Below are 25,548 nucleotides of genomic sequence, written 5' to 3'. Positions count from 1 at the left end.
AACCAGTAACTTCCATGTCTGGCTGAGCAAGTTCCCCAAGCTTCTTAATAATGGACAATTGTAGGTTCAATATTGACGCCAAAACTCTTTGAGAATGAGGTGGCTGGTTCTTTGCTTGTGAAGATCAGGAGGAGAGAAGAGTCCTCAGGAGTGAAGGCATGATCATTGGTGACTGTCAAGGCCAATTCTGGATCTGCAGACTCTGGAGCAGTAGCTTCATGGGGACTCTTGGGATGTGGGCGCTTGGGTAGTAGGAACCTTCCTGCATCTTCTTTTTTCTTCACCATTGGCTCTTCTGGATTCCGCAAAATTCTTGGCTGCTCCGTGGATCAGCGGTCTTTGTCACAAGCCAACTGCTGCCACTCGACCTCTATTTGCTTGAGAGAGCTGCTGCTTAAGTTGGTCTTTGTACCTCTTGCATGGGTCACTACTATCTCTTTTGTCCTGAGAGAGTTCTCTGTAGAGTACTGCCACACTAGCCCAGAGTTTTTCATGCAAGGCATATGGCCTGACCAGTGGAGCTGCTTGAGCGGCAAAGTGGTTTTATTGCTTGGAAGTTGAGCCTTCTCCAGGACCTCATTGTCGGAAACACAATCCTGCCAGCTGATACCCATAATCGAGTTGAGGTTGTGTTGATAGAAGCGTTCAAGCAACTGGATTTACTTGTGGTACAAGACCCAAGCTTTGGAGCCGTACAGCAGTGTTGTGACCACAGCAGCCCTGTACACCTGGATTTTTGTGGACAGACACAGCTGGTGGCTCTTTCGCACATGTTTCTGGAGGCACTGCTGGCTCAGGTGATTCGATTGTCAAAGTTCCTTACTACCATAACATCCTTGGAGATGACGCTGCCCAAGTAGATGAACTGCTCAAGCGCGGTGAAAGGGTGGTCGTCAGTGGTGATCCAAGATGGGTTGTAAACGCCACAAAGAGGCTTCTGATGAAGGATTGTTGTTTTCTTCAGAATAACTGTTAACCTGAAAGCCCTTGCAGCCTTGGTGAACTGAGTGACTGCAGCCTGTAGTGTGTCCTGTGTGTGTGTGTGTGTGTGTGTGTGTGTGTGAGAGAGAGAAGAGCACCAAAGTCTGCATGTAGTAGTTCGGCAATGGGGCTTTTGCATGGTTTTTGTTCAAATGAGAAGGCAGCAGAGGTTGAAGATATTTCTTTAGATGCGAAGACAAATGTAGATGCTCTCCGAGGTGATGTCTCTTGCTTCCCATAGCATCATGCTGAAAAAGAGGGCAAAGAGTGTTGGTGCCAAAACACAGCCTTTTTTTCCATGCCGGTGCTGATGGGGAATGGGTTCGACAGGTTGTCGTCGTGTTTAACCTGACTGCTTTGACCTTTGTGGAGCTGCTGTGGGATGGTGAGGAATTTTCGGGGACAGTCGAGCTTCGGGACAGTCTTCCACAGACCATCGTGGCTGACTGTATCAAATGCCTTGATCAGGTCAATGAATGCCCCATACAGCCCCATGTTCTGTTCATGTCACTTCTTCTGTATCCGGTGCAGGATGAAGATCATGTCAGATGTGCCTCTGTTCACGCTGAATCCGTGTTGCCTCTCTGTGAGGTTGCTTTCAGCAATGGGAGGGATGATTCTGCCCAAGAGAATTCTGGCAAGGTTCTTCCCAGTGGTGGAAAGCAGGGTAAAGCCTCCGTAGTTTGAGCAATCCGATTTCTCCCCTTTGTTCTTGTACAGGAAGACAATTACAGTGTCACACAGGTAATTTGGGAGTGAGCCTTTCTCCCAACAGAGTGTGAACAGGTTTGTGAGTTCGCTCAGGAGAATGTCTCTGCTCATTTTGTATGCTTCCTCTGGGATCCCATCAATAACTGAGCTTTATGGCATTTCAGCTTGGAGAAGTGGCTTTGACCTCATCCAGAATTGGTGGGCCATCAAGCTTAAGCTTGACATCATGCTTGGAGATCATTTCTATAGATGCTTCTTGTACTTGATTATCCCTGAAAAGGCTCTCGTCGTACTCTGCCCATCGTATCATGATGACTTCCTTGTCTGTCAGCAGGCTGGAGCTGTCAGATGAGCGTACAAGGGCTTGAGTCTATCAAGTTAGACCATACAATATGTGCAGTGATTCGTAGAAGGCTTGAGTATTGCTGGTGTCTGCATAGCACTGTGTCCGTTCTGCTAGGGCAGTCCACCAATCATTTTACATCTTTCTCAGTTTGGCTTGGATGGTACTGCATGCAGCTCTGTATTCTGCCTAGGCTGCTTGGTTGTCGGTCTAGACGGCAACACTTGATGGGAGGAGCGTTTCTTCTGGAGCAGGTTCCAGATTTCAACATCGTTTTCATCAACCCGTCCTTGTAACTACTTGAGGAATACCCAACTACCTTGACAGCTGAATCTTAGATGGCAGTCTTCGGGTACTCACATTTCTTTCCTGTTTTAGGGTCTGCACTTGGGGTGCCTTTGCTGTCCAGTTTCTCCCTCAGCTTGATCTGGTTTTCATCTTGGCAGCCAAAGAGCTTATCCACCTGGAGTTTCTTCGACCCTGGTCCCCTTTTCCTTATTGCTGGCTTGATAGCCAGACTGATGTCGCCCTGACCAATCTGTGATCCATATAACAGTCTGTGCTTGGCATGACCCTGGTTTGTAGAACATCCAACGCACCCTTGTGGTGCACCAGGATGCAGTAGTCCAGGAGATGCTAGTGTTTGGATTGGAGGTGTCTCCAGGTTGTCTTAAACCTAGCTTTCTGTTGACACAGCGTGTTTGTTATAACCAGGCCTAATTCCATATAGAGCTCCAGGAGCATTTTCCCATTGTTGTTGCAGTTTCTGACACCATGATGAACTAAGACTCCTGGCCATACCTTGAGATTCCTACCTGACCTGGCTTTGAAATTGCCCAGGACAATGCTCTTGTATGCCTTGTTGTTTCCAATAGGCGGGACTTCAGCTCCCCATAGAATGCCTCTGACAGCAGGGTCTGTATGCAGTGTGGAGGCGTAGACAAGGGTGACAGATTGGTTGTCTTGCAGTGGGAGTCACAGGGACATAAGTCGATCTGAGTGTCTGACCGTTAGGCTTTGAAGCTTATTGACTGTGGTGTTTTTGATCATGAAGCCCACCCCTGAGAGTCTGTTTTCATTGCTGCTAATGCCTGACCAGAAGAGAGTGTAGCCTGCACCATGCTATATCAAAGGTCCTTGATCTGCAAAATCTTCTTGGCTTATAGCAGCCATGTCAATGTTCAGCCCAGCTATTTCTTGTGCCACAAGTGCAGAGCGTCTTTTGGGGTCGGTCACCTTCTGTAGATATACGCAATATGCGTATATTCCAGCACGCGATTTTGAGATAAGTTGCCTTATTTGATTTATCTCCTTTATCTTACTGCTTGAGTGAGATGCCCATTGGCCACGGTGAACAACCGTTTGTTGTTGTTGTTTTTTTTTGGACCTACATCAGTCTCCATCTGGAGCAAGCAAAGCTATCCCTGAAGAGGGTTGCTTGGTCACCCAGAGGACTGATGAATGCTATTGTTGCCTCAGGTCAACAGATGGATAACTCATGGGTCTGAGCCGCCAACATGCAGAGTTAAGACTATGCCTTCCAGTGTCATCTAACACCTGTCATTTCATCCCTTCTCCATTGATGTAAGACTTTGTCCTGCCTGTGCTGCGTAGGTTTATAGTGAGGATCAGTGCGCATGGACCGATTCCACTCTTAGGCCAGGGGATGTTCCACAATGGCACCGTGAGCTATGATGTTTGCGGCGGCGGTAAAGCTGTAGGTTAAGTATCAGAGTTTTCCTTTTAGACAGACTGCCTGGCAAAGCCAACGAGTCCCATCTACCTGGGTTTGGAATCAGAGTTGTCTTTCTCCTCGGCTGACTACCAGCCAAGGCTGCCTGTTCAGTTATACTGCTGGGACACTTGGTTGCGCCATGACGTAGCAAACCCATTAAGAACAGGAATGCCACGTCAAGGATTTGCTATGAGCCTTCACCTTCCTTAAGTGAGCAGGATGTCCAGCCTAGGACTCCCCAATGCTCTGTAATGTCTACATAAAGACAAGGCTCTCAATGGTAGCACAGATTTGCATACAGAATGATCTACTGTTGGTCGTGGAAGCAGGCAACCTTAATAATATCAAGACCATACTACAGAAGGGTCTAAACACAATGATGGAATGTTTCTGGAAACTGATCAAACCCCCTTAGAAAACACTAGTCACTGTTTTCCATCTTGATGATGAGGATGCCAGAAATACTCTGAAAGCAACCTTATGCAGCAGCAATGTGAGAAATCACCTATGTCCGTTCTATCTCAGAATGATTCTGGACTGCGGATTAGTATTCAAAGTTCTTGAAATAAGGGGGTCAACATGATGCAGAGTTTGTAAACACAAGCTGAGGGCCAGCAATACATATATCACTGAGAGTCCTTGAATGTGCAGTAACCTGTATGTATGCTGATATGGACCAGCTCCAGTGGTAGCTGACTTGTTTATACACAAACTCAATATCCACATTGCTCTAGAAACAAAATTCTGCAATTACTGAAAATGTTTGGGGCGGGGGGTGGGGGGAGAAGAGCATGAAAATCTGGAAATCCAAAATAAATCTAAATTCTGATAGTATTCAGCAGGATAGACTGAATTCATGGAGTTAACTTTCAGGTCAGCAAACTTTTTGCTGAACATCACAGTGTTGTGCATCAAATTTCCTTCAGTGCATTGGCAGCCCCTGTTGGCAATATTACTACCTTATCAAACTGTGAATTGAGGGCTTTGCCAAAGTTATGCAAGCTCCTCCAGATCCAAATATACCTCTGTGAAATTTTGGAAAACAAAGCTTCCTAGAAGCCCCCAAGAGATACTCAGACAAAAGTCTGATATAGAAGGATCCTGGCATTCTTCCACATAAGTTAAGGAAAAGTAAACTGCATCCAGATAGACCATGGTGGATACATGAAAGACAGGTGGAAAATGAAAAACCGGAAGAGATTCTGCAGATGCAGGAAACGCAGAGCAACACAAAATGCAGAAGGAAAATGAAAAAGAAATTTCTCCATCATTTGGAACAGATTGTGCTGCACACGTTTTTTGATTGGGCTATCACAGCATCACAACAGAACAACAAAGGTAAATTCCGAATCCGCAAGACAATTCACTAAAAATACAAAAGGGCATAGGAAAACAACCACCTGGAATATATCATTCATTGTTCCTCCATCATTGATGGTACGCGTTATGAACCTCCCTATGCAACAGCAATGTAAGAATATTATCAGCAGGGAGATTGCAGCTTTTCAAGAAGGCAGTCCCAGTGCATTTTCACTCGTACAGAAAGAAATAAATGAGAAGTTGCTGCTCTGCATCTACAAGAATCATACATGAAAAGAAATTATTTCTCAATAAGAATCCCAAGTCAATACTAATCTCTTATTTATGCAGGCTTAAAGATATTAACAGCATTTAATTATGTTTTGAATATTTGGATATTTCAAGATGCAATCACTTTTTCAACCTTGATTCTTAGTCTCCTGTATTTCAAATAGTCTGTTGTATACATGCTGTTAGAATATGTGTTCTAGGTTTTTGGCTTTGCAAGTAATTAAACGCTGTATTATGAATGTATTAATGTGTGCACTCTATAGCTTGAAGGACCAAAGATGATTGGAAGTTGTTTTTTTGTGTGTGTGTACAAATCCTCAAGAAAACGGGATAGTTGAGCATTTTGACAATTAAGTAAAAATTCTGAAACAGCCGAAGAGCTGGTAGCTTAAGGTACATTTATTATCAAGCCAGGTATGTAAGTATTTCAGTAAAGGGTCGAATGCTGTCATCCATTTACCAGATTTCATTCAAAGCAAGACCATTAAGAGGTAATGCAGAAAGGATTTCCTGGAGGTAAAACTCTTGTTTGCAAATGAATTGTAGATAGAATTGGAAAATGAGTTTACTTGACCAAATCCATGGGGGTAATAAGAGGAAAGATTATTTGAATTGATACTTAGGATGTGAGGTAACATTTTGGAGAGCACCTAGAAAAGTGTGGGGGAAAGCTATGGGTTATTTCAAAGACTTCAATCTTGAAGTACAAGGATGGCAATAGAGTTTGATTTGATGAATGGGGAGGAGAAAGCATAGAGGGGCCAGATAAAAGGGAAGAGAAAGAGAGGAAAAAAGCTTGAGCAGAATAATACGTACAGGAGGTGATGGAGGCAGGAACAGTAATACTTAAGGGGCACCTGGACATGTTTTTGAATGAGCAAGGCATGGAGACTAATTGAATTCATGGAAGCAGTTGGGATCGGTTATACATGGGCATGATGGTGAGTATAGATTTGGCGGCTGGAAGGCTGCCTTCCATGCTGTACAAGCTCTATGACGACACCAAAGAATACTGGCGGTCCCTGGGTTAAGAATTCCTGATTTATGGACTTAATGCCCTGTATAAGAACGAGATCCCATATTGCAATTAAATTGAAAAGTCTGCCTATGCATTAAAGTTCATTCCTCTTCCTCCACTTTTAGTAATCATTATTTCTTACCAATTTTATGCGTATTTGATGTCATTCATTACAATATATGATGGTACAGTCATCACATTGAGGGGCTTTTATGCATTTTCCAACTTACAGAAATGGAAAAGGGGTTAATGTTGAAAAAATTGCCTACCATTTGTTCTGATTAATAGAGAATATCTTTTGTATTTTTACAGAGGATCAGCTGCCTCATGGTTTCCCCACTATTGACATGGGCCCTCAGCTGAAAGTAGTGGAACGGACCCGCACAGCTACAATGCTCTGTGCTGCCAGTGGGAACCCAGATCCAGAAATAACATGGTTCAAGGACTTCCTACCAGTGGACACAAGTAACAGCAATGGGCGAATTAAACAGCTCAGATCAGGTAGGATGCTTTTAATATCAGCTTTACTTTAGGCAACACAGTAATTTGGAGGTTCATGCTTTATCAACATCTGAATTGGTATATTATTTTTGTAATTGTATTTAATATCCAGTTTCCTGGTATTTTTTGATTTTAAAAAACACATCTATTGTTACAGCTCATGAACTAGATTGGTTTACTAGACAGTCTATTTGGGTCTATACAGTGTTGCTGTCATTTGATTTTGTGTGCAGTGAAAGTGAGCTGTAAAAAATGTCCAAACAAGAGTAAAGTATGTCTGAGCTTTATTTATCTCTGGTCCAGCTGATAAATGGTAGTAAGCAGTACTGATTTAATTAAGTCTGGATATCAGGAATTAAGTTTGTTTTATCAGTTGGTAATTACATTGCACTTTGCATATAAAAACCTTTATTGTATAAACAGGAAGTGGTAGATAACGGATGAATAAGTCATATTCTATTCAATTTTGGAAATCAATGGGAAGTCTTATCACCATGTTTGAATAAATATACAAGATGTTAAGAAATCTGTGGCCCAGTGTAAATGTGCGTGCTGTCACCTTGTTGGAATATTCCTGTATTCTGCTTGCTCACTTCACCCAGTGGAATAAAGAAATGTCCCAAATGGGGAATGTTTGTGTGTAGGTTGATATGACTTTCTGATACTACAATCCCACATAACTGAGTGTGCATGAGGATAGTATTTAATTTTAATCTGTAAAAGCTGCAGTTTACCATCAGCTATAGTAAATAGCACATTCTTCCTCTTTTGGAATTTTGAGTTTAGAATTATTTGGAGACCTGTTTGACAAAATCAGTAAAGGATCCCCTTAGCAAGCCAGTACAGCAAGGCAATCATCAGCAATTATTCACAGTGCTGATAATAGTAATAATACAGAGAACTGACTTGCTTCCAAATCTTAACTGCTAGGCATATCCTTTCAGAATCATATTTTACAATCAGGCCTCATTACCCACTCGGGATTAGGAATCCCAGTGAACTCTGTAAATTGGAGGCTGCTTGAATACCACAGGCCCAACCAAATGGAATACTGCAGGATTTGAAAAGACCTAAGAGTAGGCTGAGTTCACATTGGAAGAGGGAACTGTAGAAAAAACACTCATAACTGAAACTGACCATTCTGGCCAGTTAGCCTTAGCCAGTATTTTTAATCCACACTATTTTCCTTTGGTCATACTACTTTTAGTTTTATCAGCATATCCTTCTGTTCTTTCCTCTCTCATGTTAACTAGCTTTCCCTTAAATGCTGTTGTGCTGTTTGCCTTGGTTACTTCTTGTGGTTGAGCAATTCACATTATTGGCTCAGGTGAAGAAGTATCTCTCGAGTTCCTGTACTGGAATTGTCAGAATCCATCTTGTTTATGACCTCTACTTTCAATTCCTTTACAACAACCCTATCACAATCTGACATCATTTGATAGACCTCAATTACATAAACCCCTCAACCTTCTCTTTTCCAGAGAAAAGAGCTTCAGCCTTTCCTGCTATATCCACTCAGTTCCAGTATCATCCTTGTGAATCTTTTTTGCACCTTCTCCAATGCTGCTGTATCCTTTCCATTAATACAGGCTAGAAATATGCATTATATTTTTCTTGGTTTCATAGAAGTTTTACCCAATTTCTGCTGTTCAGTTCTATATCCAAAGTTTTCAGAACATATGCATGAATGCAGTTTTAAAAAAGTTATGAAGATCTATAAATTGTTTAGAAATAAAAATAAAATTTCAAGGGAAATGGAGTAAGTTAATACTAAAAATCTACAGATAATTCTGGTCATCCTGTTGTAGGAAAGTTATAATTAAACTGGAAAGATTGCAAAGAGAATATAAGCTCCCAGCACTTTATCATACGAGTTACAGGGAGAGTTTGACCAGGTTAAGAATTTATTTCTTGGAATGTGGGGAAATTGAGGGGTGACTTTATAGAGGTGTATAAAATCACGAGGATAGAGATTGGGTGAATGCACATAGTCTTTTTCCTTGGGAATTTAAGGTGAGAAATAAAAGATTAACAGTGACCTGAGGGCAACTTCTTCACACAGAGGATGGTATGTATTTGGAATGAGCTGCTGGAGATGTGATTGAGGCAGGTACAATAATAGCATTTGAAAGATATTTGGATAAGAATATCTTTTAATTTGGATAGAAGAGGTTTAGAGAGGGAGAGAGAGGGGGATTTGACTAACTTAGATTGGCACCATGGTTGGCATGGATGAAGTTGCGTGGAAGGGCCTATTTCCATGCTGTATTACTCCCTGACTTTAGGAGACATTAAAGAAGGATACCAAAAAGAGATAATGAGGCAGACTCAGAAACTTTAAATAGTAACAGGAAAACATCTTGCAACTCTATAAATAGAGTTCTAAATATGGGGGTGATATCATAGGAAAGAAATGTTATGGTTCTTTTGTATTTAGACTCTACAAGTTCATCCCTCAATCTCCCATGTTCCAAAGAATAAGGTCCTAGCCTGGCCAACCTCTCCCTGTAATAAGGCCCCAGAAGACTGATAGCAGCCACTGTATTATCTAATTTCAAGAATAGAGACAAAGTGGTAGCATCTTTAAGTTTTGGTGAAAGTAATAGAAAGGAAGTGGGGATTTCTAATAGAGAAATTAGAAATGGTCACTTCCACTTTCAGAATAGGAAATTGTGCTTGACAAATCTAATAAAATGCTCTGTGGAAGAAATAGATATGACAGATACGAGTAAAACAATGCATATGATGTTAATAGAGGCTTTAATAGGTTACAGAGAAGTTTTATTGTAGAAAAATAACATTTAGAAAATTAGAACAAAGGTGAAAATTGAATTAACATTTTGGAAAGAGGATGTTGTAAAATGACATTGAGGATAGTTTGGCTGATTGCTTAGAAACTGAAAACTTTATTAGCATACTGCTCTTGGCCTCCATCTGTGCACTGGACATGTACATAATTCTGATCGCAAATGCTAGTGTATTCAGATATTTGAAGAATGATTTGTATTACTCCCACTTCCTAATGTAAAGATTACAGCTATTGAAGAGATTATCCAGGTATCATATAAATGTGGTTAGAGTTTTATCCTCTATTTTCCTAAAGCAATCAGTTCAACACCTGACCACCCCTTTTAATTGCATTGAAGTGCTTTCTAATTATTGACCACCACATCAAGGGAAATAAAATCTTCTCCTTCGCCTTGTCTAGGTCTCTCATTATTCTGTATATTTTAGTTAATCTCTCCTTAGTCTCCTTTGTTGCAGTAAAAACAATCCAGCATAGTCCCTCTTGCTCACTACAGTTCTTCACTCACATGTTCATAGATCTGAGCAACCTCTGAAATGTTGTTCCTTCATTCCTATGTTATATTGAATGATACTATGTGCATATTTTCTCTCTGTGTCTAACTTTTTTATATAACTGTAGTATAATTTCCAGATTCTTGGCCAAACTAAGAATAGCAAGCATACCTTATGCCTTCTTGATCACCTTCTGTTACCTTCAAGGATCTGTAGACACCCATTTCTAACTCAAGATGTCTTTGTTCCTCTACCTTGACATTCATTGCCTATTCCCTGAGAATGTTTTCCCTCTGCCAAAGCAACAAAAAATTGCCTGATATGAACAAGTATCAATTTGAAGACCAAAAAAATGGTGCTTTTCATTTGCAAAATAGGTGATTAAATGGGAATTCAATAACAAACTTTTAAAATTATCAACGTTGGGTGGAGTAGATTAAAACAAAATGTTTCCAGTGAATGCAAGGTACAAATTGACAATATTAATGAAACTTAGACCCCTGAGTTAGAAAAACCTTCTTATACGTACGATGGAAGTCAATGGGATATACAGTCTGTAAAGCAACCTCCAGCCCTAGAAGTTTCCCACTCTGCTGCTGTTGAAGAAATTCTGTTAATATCCATTCAAAGGAAATAGGAATAACGGTAGCTGAGACTAATACTATTCCTCAATCCAATCAGTAGGAACTGGTTTGATTAAATAACACATTTAGGTAGTGTACTTTTCATACAATTATATGCACTATGAGTAACAAAAAACACTTATTGCAGAAGAATTTCACGACACATGCCGGTGATAACAATTCTGATTCTGAACATTTAAAATAGCATGGATTGCATTTTAAAATTTGCATATGATTATCCTATCAAATGGGACAATGTGACAACCACCAGATATTTAATATTTTAATATTTCAACCTGTGATTTTTGAGTTTTGCTGGCATTGGAAGTTAATAGAAGTTCATAATATTGATAATGCATAATTGTGAACTTGAAGTATAAAAGTGTGAAGAGTAGCTCAATAGTTCCTGAGTTGCTGATAAAGGGGAGATTATTTGGTGAAGCTAAACAGATCAGTTGCTGAAAAACAGAAACAATTTTCTACAAAGGAAGTTCTTGGAAGCGGTGATAATTTGAAAGTTTATGTGCTTTAAGATTAGTTACAGCTGCTTTCTTGAGAGGAAGAAAATCTTACCCAGTTCAGATGCATTAACTGGCTTTGAGCATCCTTGTTACTGCCAAAGATTGGAACCAAAGTAAGTAGTGGGATTGATGGTAATAGTTCCTTAATTTTAAAATATCTGTTATATTACTACATTATATCACTCTTGGCTTGTTTGGGAGTAAGTTGTAATATTTAGATATATTTAATATTTTTGAAAACTGTACAGTAAATTAACTACTCAATCTGAGTGTCTGGTAGCGTAGAAACTAGAGAACGCACTCTGTCCTGTGTTTGAATAGTTAGTACCTTTGGACTACCAGGAGAAACTTGAGCAATCACGGTCAGTTATAAACTCCAAAAATGAAATGGACAGATTCATCTGACTGTTAAAGTTCAGCACCAGTTTCCTGCACCTTCATATTGTGCTTTCATACATGTGATGTATTGATTTCAGTTTCCAGAGGTCAGAGGAAGAATTTTCACCAGTATTTACCGTTGAAGAATAGTATTTAACTTATTCAAGTTAACTGCAGTTATAACGTTGGGCACTAATCCGAAGTCTTAAAGGCTTTGTTGTAATTTTCAATTAATCAATAGAGCAATGTCATATCTGTGTGCTAAACCAGCCATCAATTATTATTGATAATTGCTAACAATTTGTTTTAAAATGTTAAGGGCAGAAAATAATCAAAATTCTCTTCAGATTGGTCAGATGCATTGTTTGAAATTACTTGATAGCAAAATGTTTTATCTGTCTTGGAGTTGAGAACCAGATCATAAATAAATTGTCATAAGATCTTGTGTATATCCTTAAAGCCTTTTAAATAAATTACAAGTTGAAAGATTGGATAATAATAATAATAATTGTAAAGTAAGAATAGTAATGCTTTGCAAGCTCCTTACCTGTATGAGTTGAAAATAATGTGTCACAGAAAGCCCTCTCTTATCCCAAGTGAGTATGCACACCAGATATAGAACATAGAAAACCTACAGCACAGCACAAGCCCTTCAGTCCACAATGCTATGCTGAACACGTACGTACTTAGAGATTACCGAGGGTTACCCTTAGCCGTCTATTTTTCTAAGCTCCATGTACCCAGCCAAGAGTCTCTTAAAAGACCCTATCGTATCAGCCTCCACCACTGTCGCTGGCAGCCCATTCCACGCACTCGCCACTCTCTGCGTAAGAAAAAAATTAAACTTACCCCTGATATCTCCTCTGTATCTACTTCCCAAACACCTTAAAACTGTGCCCTCTTGTGTTAGCCATTTCAGCCCTGGGAAAAAACTTCTGACTATCGCCTCTAATCATCTTACATACCTCTATCAGGTCACCTCTCATCCTCCACTGCTCCAAGGACATCCGGTTAATGGTTAGTTTTTCACTAGTTAGAGAAAAAGACTGTGAAATTCATTTGCACAACACCCAAAATTGGCTTACGGATAAAACATGAGCGTTAGTAAATTTTGCCCATGTTTTTGTGTAAATTGACATTACTGGTTAAATGAGGATGGACTTTGTTTTGACACATTTATAAATCCCATCCTACTAATTGCTTTATTGTAGTTAGTCTGACAAAAATAGGAGGGTGATATTGAAAATGCTTTTTTCCCAAGATTTTCAATCACATTTGTCTGAAATTACTGGTGCTGATCTTTCACAGAAACAAGAGTTTTTATACTGCTTACACACAAAGTAAATTTTTTTTAAGGAAATGGAGCATTATTTCTTTACATCGTAGCTAGCATGCTATACAGATCTTGAATAAGTTGACTGATCTAAACTGGGATTCAATCACCACATCCGGATGATTTCAAGCAGGTTACTTCTCAAAGTTATGTAACTAGAAGTGCCAGAGGAAATCCTACAGGAAGAAAAGTTACACATTATTTATCAGATGAAAAATGAATAATAAACTGTTCAAAAAAATTGAAAAAGGCACCAGAAAGACATCTATAAGGACACAATGACTTCTATGAATGCCAGCATTTCTGGAAACCCTGTATCAAAATCGAAGCTTCCTCATTCTGCTGGTAGAGCTATTCTTGACTTACGAAACGCGAGGTGTGTGTGTCACATTTTAGCAGAAACAACATGGAAGGATCCTGATGACTGGTCTCTGAGACTGGAATTAAGAACAGTGCGTACACTTCGGTTTATTTGCTAGCTCTCAGGAATCTGTCTCTCCACCTCTAAGTTTTGTGTCTGAATTTGAAGTTGTACCCTGCATTTTTAATGCAAATACTTGACCTTACAAAATTTATGGAGAAGCTCCAAACGCAGATTTGCTATATCACTGCTAATTACTGCTGGAGCTAAAAGGCCTTGTGAGTATTGGAAATGGAAACAAAAAACAATGCCAAACTCACTCAGTAGATATCTTTGGAAGGGGGGACAGAATTATTGCTGTAGGTTGAATATCCTTCATCAGAACTGGAAAAGTGAGAAAACAAGTTAGGTTTAAGTTGCAGAGGACTGGGCAAAGTGAGTTTGAATGAATAATGGGAATATCTCTTATGGGCTGAGGCAGGGCTTTCCACTTTAGTAAGCTGTTTACAAAGTCACCTGGATGATAAGATTAATTATGGCAATTAGAGAGAGAAAACAAAAGGGGCAGGTCAAAGCCATGCAATGCAGGTTGGAACTATTTTGGAGAACTGAAGTTGAAAGGAGAGAATATTGGAAGTACCCAATAGATTAAACAATGGATGAGGACAGAGTCAAATGTGTTAATAATGAAGATGGATAGTCTTACAGCAGGACTAGACAGTTATAATACAAACAGGAAAAAAAACAGTAATCTGAAACTGTTGAATTCAGAAAGGGTCCCAGCTGTACACTAAATTGTAGTATTCTTGGAAGTGAAACCTGAAAATGAACAACTGTGAATTGTTGTAAATGCTAACAATTTATTTCAGCTGTGTAAAATTGTTTCAAATTGTTTTGTGCACAATGGAAGAAGAAGTTAGATATTGGTGATTTGTGAATTGCACTTAAATGTTGTACTGTGTCCTTTTAAGTTTACTAAATCTCTGCAGGTAACTGATATGCAGACTTCTGCAAAATGCCATTTTTCTTAGTAAAGGCCATGTGTTTGTTAACTTTTATAGCACTTGATTCAGAAAAAGGGGCTTTGATTATCCACTGTGCCAAATAAATTCGTACAAGTATATCTTGAGTTGAGATCCAAGCATTCAATATAAAGTTATTGAACCACCTTATCTATCAGTAGCTTTATTTAAAGGCTCACAAGGCACTGTGTGTCCTATTTAATTCTGTTTTCTGTCTCTCAGTTGAACTTCTCAGAATCCTTTGGTAAGTGCTTGGTGTTCAGAATGCAGTTTGCATAAAAGCAGTGGTGCATGGCATTCTTCTACTAACTGAGGCATACACATTCACCCACCATGTCTCATAACAAGCTCCTTGTAATAACATAAAATATCATCTAATGAACCCTGACTAAATGATATATTGTTCTTGCTGTCCAAGAAAAGGTTTAAAAATTATGCAGTGGTTGAAGTGTTTTAATAAAAAATGATGAAAGAACATGAACCTTTTTCCCTGTTATTCCACCCGCAGCACACTGCTCTCTGTATGAGTTAACTAGCAGAAGAGTGATTGTTAATTCAGAACTTGGAGAAGTCCAGGCACTTACATGGATGCTGCACTGCTGAGAACAGCTTTACTAACCTTCCTAAGAAATTGCTCTGATTTGTTATTTTGCATCAACCCTTTCTGTTGCTGAGAAATAAATATATATATTTACTATATATAACAAAAAATCTAATTCTTTCCTGTTTCTTTCAGTTTTCTTTATTTTTTGTTCTCTCCTCTGTGTACTAATACTTCTCTTTAATCTTATTTGCATTCAAATTACCTCACCAGGTGGTACACCAATCAGAGGTAAGAATGCTGAACGTGCTCAGAATCATCATCCACACCCCATTTCCCCTCTTACCCGAATGTTCTCATTTCCTTGCATTCTCTTGGCCCCAACACTTTACTTTTTGCCTATTCTTCCCCTTATCTCATTCTTAAACCCTGACCCCATCTGTTTATACTCCAGCGTACAGTGGCTTTTGTTTCCTATTGTTTAAATACTTTTTACACAAAATGGACACAAGTTATCATTTGTCAGAACCACTTAATCACTCAAATAAACTCTGATGAACATGTGTTTTTAATTTTGAAGATGTACAATACCAAAAACTAGTCTTGTATGTAGGAACTTAATGTCTCCAGGAGGACTGACCATTATGAAATAAGAACAATTCAACAAACGACTGCAACATTTTATGCCTTAAGTGGCCCAGTTTAAAACATTTTTCTATGACATTTGCATTCTGATTGGCTAACTGTTATGTCATTGTATGATGAATAATCAATAATCATTTGTGTTATCAATTCAACTTTATTTTTATTCTTAGCAATTAATGCAAAAACATTGTGGTGCAGGTAAATTCACATACGTTAATTTCAGATTTTAAAGTTGGTCTGTTTGCTAGTTTTAATGTACAGATAAATCAGAACTAAATTAATTTGAGATCAGAGAAAAGAGCCTGTTTTTCTGCTTGGAGTTTTTAAAAAAAAAGTGACAGTAGATCTGCTGCTTGGTTCACAGTGATGGTGAAACTTTTTTTTACCTTCTGGATTGGTACTAGTCTTATCTTTTCACTCATATTTTGTAATTTAAAATAGACTCAAGAACATGGTCAGTTTTGAAAATGTGGCAACAATAAAGTTACCTTCACTAAACTATGAAATTAAGAGCTTGATGGTTTAACAGTTCATGCATTATAAGATGTGTCATAAAAAGGGTCACACCTGTTTTGCTATTATACTCACTTTTTGAAGTATACACAAAATAACTAAAGTTTGGTTTTACCTTAAATTACATACCTAGACTGTTTCACCTGACAATGGCCCTCCAGGCTCCACAATTTACACCATCTGTGAGAACAAACATTTCACAAGTCGAGTGCACTAAATGAGACCATTAGTTAGAATAAAATGAAAGAATCCAGTTTTTATTATTGTTACTCATTTACATATCGCTCAATGTGGGACATTAATTTAACACCATATATACACAACTTGGCTTCTGCAATCCACTAGGATCTCCAAATTTCCTTTGTCTGCATTAGAATGAGAATCAGAATCAGGTTTATTACCACCAGCATGTTATGAAATTTGTTAAATTAGCAGCAGCAGTTCGATGCAATACATAACATAGAAGAAATAATAACAATAAATAGATCAATTACAGTATATCTATATTGAATAGATTAAAAATTGTGCAAAAAAGAAATAACATATTTAAAAAGTGAGGCAGTGTTCAAGGGTTCAATGTCCATTTAGGAATCAGATGGCAGAGGGGAAGAAGCTGTTCCTCAATTGCATCAATGAATCTTCTTCAATAGATGCACATAGAATAAATATTGCAAACACAAAATATTCTGCAGATACTGGGGTCAAAGCAACACTCACAACACGCTGGAGGAAGTCAGCAGGTCGGGCAGCATCCGTGGAAACGATCAGTCAACGTTTCGGGCCGGAACCCTTCATCAGGACTGAAGAGGGAAGGGGCAGAGGCCCTGTAAAGAAAGTGGGGGGAGGGTGGGAAGGAGAAGGCTGGAGGTTCCAGGTGAAAAACCAGTAAGGGGAAAGATAAAGGGGTGGGGGAGGGGAAGCAGGGAGGTGATAGGCAGGAAAGGTAAATAAGGAATAGGGGAAAGCACCACACATCAAAGTTGCTGGTGAATGCAGCAGGCCAGGCAGCATCTCTAGGAAGAGGTACAGTCGACGTTTCGGGCCGAGACCCTTCGTCAGGACTAACTGAAGGAAGAGCTAGTAAGAGACTTCCAAATCTCTTACTAGCTCTTCCTTCAGTTAGTCCTGACGAAGGGTCTCGGCCCGAAACGTTGACTGTACCTCTTCCTAGAGATGCTGCCTGGCCTGCTGCGCTCACCAGCAACTTTGTGTGTTACTTGAATTTCCAGCATCTGCAGAATTCCTCGTGTTTAAGGGGAAAGCACAATGGGTAGTAGAAGGAAGCGGAACTCTGCCCCCTCCCTCAGCTGCCTACTACCTCCCTCATGGTTCCGCCTCCTTTTACTACCCGTTGTGCTTTCCCCTATTCCTTCTTCATCTTTCCTGCCTATCACCTCCCTGCTTCCCCTCCCCCACCCCTTTATCTTTCCCCTCACTGGTTTTTCACCTGGAACCTACCAACCTTCTCCTTCTCACCCTGCCCCCACCTTCTTTATAGGGCCTCTGCCCCTTACCTCTTCAGTCCTAACGAAGGGTTCTGGCCCGAAACATTGACTGATCGTTTCCACGGATGCTGCCCGACCTGCTGAATAAATATTGCAATAGCCTTTATATAATTAGGGTAAAAACTATTAAAAGGAATGCCAAGAATTCTTCAAAGGATTTATATCAAACCAAAGAGGTATAAAGAGAGATAAGTGATTAGGAAATGAAATGTTTTCATTGAGGTTAGATGAGGGTTAATCAAATTATTGTAATTAAATGAAGTACGGAGTAAAACAATATATATAACATAAATTTGAAAACTTAATCAGAGAAATAACTAGAGATTTGATGATTTTTTTTTTAGCAGTGGCTTGATAAAATGGTATATCCACTGATGGCAGAGAGGTAAACACTGAATAATAATTACTTTTAATAAGCATGTTGATCAGTAATTGAAAATAAAGAATTTTGAAAGGACAGTATAAAAGAGGACAAGCCATTCTGAGTGCTAACAATGCGGGACAAATACTTGAACTGACTAAGTTTCTAAAATAATTTTTGAACCCCCCCCCCCCCCACGCACACACAAAGTCCTGCTTTAAAACCAACTCGATGTTTATGGACTCCTTGCTTCCAGCACATTCTATAATTAAATGTGAACTATTGCAGTGTTTGTAAATCATTACTTTTAGCCACCTTCATTAAGGCTCAGTTTAACTGGTTTACAATCATTCTTGTGCAAACATGGTTTCATAACAGATTGCCCATCTAAAATATATCTAACATTTGTCATATATTGGCAAAAATACAGCCAGTAAGTTTATATACCAAATTGTAGTGTGAATATCACAACTCAAGTAACCCCCAGGCAGCATCTGGACAAAACTGCGTATCTGAGGAGGATCCACTTCATACCTATTCTACAGTATTGAGGTCAAGAAATAGTGTTCCACCTCCTGGTGACATTAAAGTATCTAGGCATTGGAGCCATTTTAACCATCATTTGCATAGCATTGCCAATTAAATCATTCATTTCATTTAAATCATTAAACTATTTATATTTTTAATACATTGCTATATACTTTATACGAATTAAAAGAGTAGATCTGTTTCAATTAAGAAATATTATAAAGAAATGTATTGGTAGAACTGTCATAGTCATAACCTAGACTGTTAATGTGGTGTAAAGTGTGTTATTGTAAAACTAAATGGTTACAATAGCTGTACCAATAAATAAATTAAGAGTGACAAATACTCTTCTATGAATCTGCAGGTATTTTAACAGTACTTTTAACATGCCTAAAAGTTGCTATGATTGTTTCAGAAGTTGCAGTATCTTTATGTGGTAACCTTATGTAGTCCATAATTGTTAACTTGCAAAGAAAAAGTGGATAACATCTCAGAAGTTGGACAATACAGTAGTTCTATTCTTTTAAAAAAAATCAAAGAAATCACACACCGATGCTGGTTAATTGGGACCAGTACATTTTGACCCAATTAAGCAGCTGCCTCAGTTAGCTAAAGTTTAATGGAAATGGTTAAAAAGGTATAAAATAGACAGGCTACTGTTTAACTGAATAACAAATTATGTATTTAAATGAAAAGCAGAACAAATTTGGACACTATCAATACTAACTACTACAGTACTACAAAGCTATGTATTAGTTCCTAACAGTTATCAACAGAGGAATTAATCCAGTGTATGCTGCTGTGTTCTTTTGATTGACTGTAAATGTACAAAATTGGTGCAGATACCTAGCGCAGACAATGGACTGCCTTCATATAATCCTTTTGACGATTGCATCCTCCAAATCTTCATATTTATTGCAACATTCAAGATGATTGTCAATACCTTCAAATTCTTTGTAATTCCTAACTTGTTGAAGTAGTAAAATTGTTTCATTTTCACTCTTTGCTGTTTCTGGCATCTCCAAGCCTGAATGGTTGAAACTGCACTGAGTAAAACAGTTCTGAATTGTCTTACTGCTTATTTCTCGCCAACTATCAGTGACAGAAATCACCGTATTTTGGGCACAAGCATGTGCGACTGCTACTATTTAAAAACTGTACACTCTAAACAAGTTGTAGTGTCTAAATGTACATGGCTGGCACTAGGTAAAAGCTGTCTGGCAACAGGCCCTGTTTCTAATTAAGCAGCATGGTGTCCCAAGTAAACAAAGGGAATTCTGGGTAATTTTTAATTAATTTATGTTCTTTGAGTTGACCCAAGTAAACGGCTGCCCCAAATAACAAGAATTCACTGTACATGGTGTATTTGTGGCTTCATATAACCTTACAAATACTAAGCCAATTTTCTTTTTGAACATGGATTTAGGCAGAAATAATAATTGTGCATATTTCTATAAAGAGAAAATATTTCATGTTAATTGCTGTGACAAAATATTAGTAAAAATTTTCTGCTTATAATGAATGTAGTGTTTAATATACTACAGTGTAGTACAAGCCATTCAGTCCATAATATTGTGCGAACCTTTTAACCTATTCTAAGATCGCATGAACCCCTGCCTCCCACATGTTCCTCCATTTTTCTTTCATCCCATGTGCCCATCCAAGAGTCTCTTAAATGTCGCTAGTGTATTTGCCTCTACCACCAATCCCTGGCGATCTATTCCACGCACCCACCGCTCTCTGTAAAACTCCTATTTCTGACATCACCTTAAAGTTATGCCCTCTTGTATTATCCATTTCCACCCTTGAGAAAAAGTCTCTGGCTGTCTTCTCTATTTATGCCTCTTGTCATCTTATATACCTCTCATCTTCCTTCGCTCCAAAGAAAAAAGCCCTAGCTTGCTCAACCTATCCTCATAAGACATGCTGTCCAATCCAGGAAGCATCCTGGTAAATATCTGCACCTTCCTTCCCTTCCAGAGGTGACCACAACCAAATGCAGTATCCTAAGTGTGGTCTAACTTAAGAATTTTTATAGAGCTCAACATTAACTTGAATCCCATATCACCACTATTCTGCTGTTCTCCGCCCTTCCCTTTTGAGCCACAGTGCCTGAGACCTGGTCGCTGCAGTGTTCCCCCCAACAGTATGCAAAGCAGTATTTTTATTATTGAAGGGAATGGCCACAAAGCTACTTTGCACTATTTGCCCATTCCCTTTCACTCACCTGACAGTCAGTCAGCTACCTGCTTCCTGCAGCTTAGGTGTGACTACCTCCCAGAAGCTCCTATCTGTCACCTCATTATTATTCCAAATGAGCTGAAGGTCGCTCAGCTTCAACTTCAGTTCCCTAACAAGGCCTGGAAGGAACTGCACCCAGATTCATTTGATGTAGCAATCAAAGAGACTGGAGGCCTAAACAGTAGCTGAAGTTTCTAATTCCAATTTATTGGAATAATAACCCTAATCCCGGACATCACCATTTTCACCTTGTTAATACCTGAACGCGCATTTACCCATTTAAAAAGCTCAAAATATTTAAACAAGAGGATAATGAATGTCAGCATCTTGTTTGTTTTCTAGTGTGAGTATGGTTAAACTTTAGTGGGAAAAGATTGGGGGATAATGAAGTAGTTCATTTCTTGGGTTTTCATTTTTCTTAAACATTAAAATTTAAACCAGCCAGAATTCTGTAAATGACAGCTCCCCATCGCTGGTGGCTAAGAAAAATTATGTGAGATCCATGTTAAGGTTATTGCATTCTTTTCTCAAAAAATTGCAGATTGGGTAAAACTCTGGCAACCTTTGAATGTAAGGTGATTAATTAGGGAAATATTGTCTCATTGATGCTATTTGATGTTTTAAACAGCAACAGCATTTGCTTTACCATAATTTTTGAACCTGTCTACAGACAGAAAGAGCTCTTGGCTTCATACTCCTTGATGGCCATTGAAATGGCTCATTGATCACAAAAACAATTTATTGTGAACTCACGAGTATCATATTGCTCAAATGACACTTTCTGTGTGCATCTGAGGGTGCACGACGTATGGACATTTTAATTATTTTAACAAGGTAGCCACAACAGAGGTGTTGGTGGATTATATAAACTAAAAAAGAAAGTCTTAAATGCACATTCAGAGGAAGAATCCAAGGTAATGTTTTATCTTGTTATGGATAGACTGTTTATGCTGATGCGTCAAGTTTGTTTCCCAGATTTAGTGTTTTCCTACTCTTTTCTAGAAGAATTTGATTTATTTTATGTAAATACACCCTGTAGGATACTACCTTAGGATACTGCAACTTGTTCCCAAATATTTTTAGTTGAAAGTCATATTGGGATATCAAAAATGAACCTGTCCCAAAATATGTTTAGATATGTTTCACTAATGATTCCTAGTTGCTTAATTCAGTTCTGACCTACTAAATTGCTATCTGTTCGAAGTATCCTGCATTTTTTTAAAGCTTTGATCAGTAAGGGAGCTTTTGGCAGCATTCTGTTAGTTAACATCTCTGCCAGTTTAGACCTGTAGTATCTTATACTTTACTATTCAGTTGGAAAACTATGTTTTACTACAATGTCTCTTTATTTGTCTACCTCTTTTGAATTTCTAAAATTGTGAAGTTAGATTCTCCAAAACATTTAAGACCTACCAAACCAAAGTGGCATGATTATTGGTGTTCACAGAGGTTTTCTAATATTTTCATACTAATTTTGTACATATGCCGTATTTGGAATATATTTTATCTCCTAAAGCTACAGATTCCTTTTTGTTCCATTTTAAAACTAAATGAGACTAATAATTGACATCAGTTTATAAAATTTACAAAGCAATCTGCATTGCTGATAAAACTTATTAGATAGCATACTGCACAAGAACTACTGTCTTTCAGTTTGTGCAAGATACCCTGTTCTGAATTAATTACTTACTGCTGTAAATTTCAAAAAGGAGGGAAGCAACCAAGTTCTATGCTAGATTTTAGTTTCACAGCCCTCCCCTGCAAACAAATAATTTTGCTATTGCTTTTCTTTTCTTACACATTCTTCTCTTCCCTATCTTTGGTTAAAGTGCATAACCAAAAAAAAAGCACCTCAAAACTTTTGTTTACGGTTAAAATAGAAACTACAATAGGATTTAATTTTCAGCATGTAATATACAACTTCAAAAAAGGTTCTACAGCTTAGTGTGGGTGAATAAAGATCATTTCGAAATATTATAATTAAGATTAGCCTACTGATTTGAGAGAGAAAGATTTACCAGTTTCAATTATCTTATATAGCCAGAAAATGATATAACAATGATAAATTACTCTAAAACATATTTGTAAATTATTTCACACAAAGCATTTTGTAATAAAATAATACATTTTTAAAATAAGAGATTGCAATTACTCATGGGGAAATATCCCAGAACAGTTATCTTCCCACATGAAATGGAACTCCATGAGCTATTAGAATTTCCTTTTACTGTTATCAAATAATTTATAAATTGTACATAAGATATTGAAATTCCTTCAGACTTTATACAAAAAAAATAAAACTATCTAAAATGGAGACTACTTTCTGCTGATTAAGTCTGGACAATCCCCAGGGTCTGACTCAGCCAAACTTCTAATGTCTAAACTCAGTGTTTTACTTGTTATATTGGCTACATTTTCTTTTTAAAAAATTACTATAAGGAACTATAATCCTATTCAACAGAGCAAGCCTGCATCTTGTAAATAAATTGGTTATCTTTGTTTTGTATTGCTGATACAATTTTGTTTTCTATAAAACAAAAATGTGACCACACAGATGCAGTTAAAATGTTTTCAAGATAGTGATGATGTAAACTGTTTAAACTGTGAAAATCTAGTTTTATTCAATGTTTTTCTTTATGTTAAACATGACAGCATATAGAAAATTATACATCATGAAGGTATTTTTAGGCAAATCTTTTTAAAAAAATCAACATCCAGTTAAATTATTGAACACAAATTGGTCATTACACTGCTGATTGTTGCATTAGAATAATCATACAAGCTTTCTCAGTAGCTGAGTAAGGAGTCGAATATCCATCATATGTTCATGTAACTTGTCATGTATGGGTTGAAGTACCAACTCCACCATGTACTGTTTGTGTAGAATAAGGATGAAACACAAGGTATGTCAATAAAACTGATCCATATTTATTCAGTCAGGTAAGAACTACAACAGTATGGAATTCTGAAGCTGGCTGAGGGTTAGTGGAGACAATAGAGTCCTGTTTCAAAGTCAGTTCAGTTTCATGAATGAAGATTTGTACCTTTTTAAGGAGTGTGATCATTGGAAAAAAACCAATTCTTAAAATTTATTTTTCTACTCACTACATATGCTGAAATCTTTGTAGGTACATACCAGTTAAAAAACTGAAGACAGAGCCCAAGTGTGCAATCAAATATCAATAATATGTCTTCATTTCATTCTTCTGCAAGTTAGGAGAAACTCAAAAAGGAGTCCTGAACTTTTGCACTTGTAGACCATTATGCTGCACCATATTAATGCCTCAAATTTGGATAGCCTGTTAATGGATCAGAAGTGACCTGATTTGTCTGTGTTGTTATACAGGTGCCTTGCAAATTGAGAACAGTGAAGAGTCTGACCAGGGCAAATATGAATGTGTAACAACTAACAGTGCTGGAACACGTTACTCTGCTCCAGCCAACTTGTACGTCAGAGGTAAGAAGTGCATTTCTGCTACTTGTCCCACAGTTTTAGCATTCTGTTGTAAATGTAGAGCTTAGTAAGAAATTTTCTGGGCTGGAATGCATTTGCATTCAATAATGAAGATATTATTCAAGATTGAAATTGTGTATTTTATGGGTGAGAATTAGTAACATTTTAAAATCATAAATGTGCTTTAGAAATATCTACTAAAACATCTGTGTAAGTTTGCTTTCTCTTTTCTAAGTAACCAGAGTACTAAGTACCTACATTAAGAGTGCAGTGTTGCTGCTTTTGGTTTTTTTTTGGGTTTTTTTGTGCTTTGTTTTGTCTCCTGAGGTTCTGTTTTAACCAAGGAAGATATGAATGGACACTTGGTTAGGATACCAGCATATTAAGATCTCCAGACTTTTGTGGGTAATGTAAATGATGAATAAATTCCACCTAAAGACTTTAAATCTTCCAAAGTGAGTGCGTTTGTCACATATTTATTTACAGCATGTAGAAATTTTGGTGGGATATTTCCTAACTGAACATGCTTGTTACTTCTTCTTATCGATACAGATACAAACTTGTAGAACCGTATGAGTTTCGCTTCCAGTGACCATCACTGCACTTCCCTTATCGTTCTCATTACATTGTGACACAGAATCCTGGGCAAAGTCAGAAAACTAAGTTTCAAACATGTGAGATGACACAACAATGAAGAAATTAGCGTTGATTTTAGACTCCTTACGGCCATGCTTGAAAATGAAAATATGGCACTAGTGTACCGAATAGAGCCCGTGAGCACACCTGTCAAGTTTGCAGCTACTTTGGAGCTTTCCTTATTGTCTTTAATTTAGGCCGTTGCAGAAGGCACATTCTGAATGAGCAGTCTTTTGAAATAGATGTTAATCATGCCAGTTTTGGTTGTGTCGTATTATTTCTGACAACAATTGATGATTGTCACTTCCTTATCACATTTAATATTTCACCTCTGGTGTGCTGTTTGTTTCATAGAGTATTTAATAAGTTATCATAGAAATGAGCTGGTTAAAATTTCAACCAGTAGCTCTTGCTGTATGCTATTGTCTCAGAGAGAAAGATGGTTTATTATGTATATTGTCCCATAAATATTATAAGTTTATGTTTAGTTAATCTAACTTAATTGTATTTGTTGAGAGGAAAATGTGTGCCAAAGCATTAAGCAACATTCTTGCTCCAGTTCATATAATGGGATGGAATCTTATGAATTACCAGCAAAGCACTAATGTTAATATCCTAAAGTACTGGCATAAACTGTCAGCCTAGTTATATTCTGAAGTGATTCCATTGTCTTCTGACTCAGAGGCAACAGTGCCTCCTGTGAGTCA

General features: G+C 38.0%; 1 protein-coding gene across 3 annotated transcripts in view; it reads left to right on the top strand.

The window, feature by feature from the left end:
- ptprfa (protein tyrosine phosphatase receptor type Fa) overlaps positions 1-25,548 on the top strand; it is a 364,603-nt gene that overhangs the window by 180,595 nt on the left and 158,460 nt on the right. For all 3 annotated transcript variants that reach the window (XM_063064557.1, XM_063064555.1, XM_063064556.1), the window contains exons 5-6: positions 6,691-6,879; positions 24,098-24,208. In XM_063064557.1, the coding sequence (XP_062920627.1) occupies positions 6,691-6,879; positions 24,098-24,208 (300 nt within the window). The remainder of the gene's footprint in view (positions 1-6,690; positions 6,880-24,097; positions 24,209-25,548) is intronic.

The sequence above is a fragment of the Mobula hypostoma genome, chromosome 12 (genome assembly GCF_963921235.1).
Source record: "Mobula hypostoma chromosome 12, sMobHyp1.1, whole genome shotgun sequence".
In the NCBI taxonomy this organism is placed as follows: Eukaryota; Metazoa; Chordata; class Chondrichthyes; order Myliobatiformes; family Myliobatidae; genus Mobula; species Mobula hypostoma.
The sequence above is the reverse complement of the archived record's forward strand: the minus strand, read 5'-3'. Positions and strand labels throughout refer to the sequence as shown.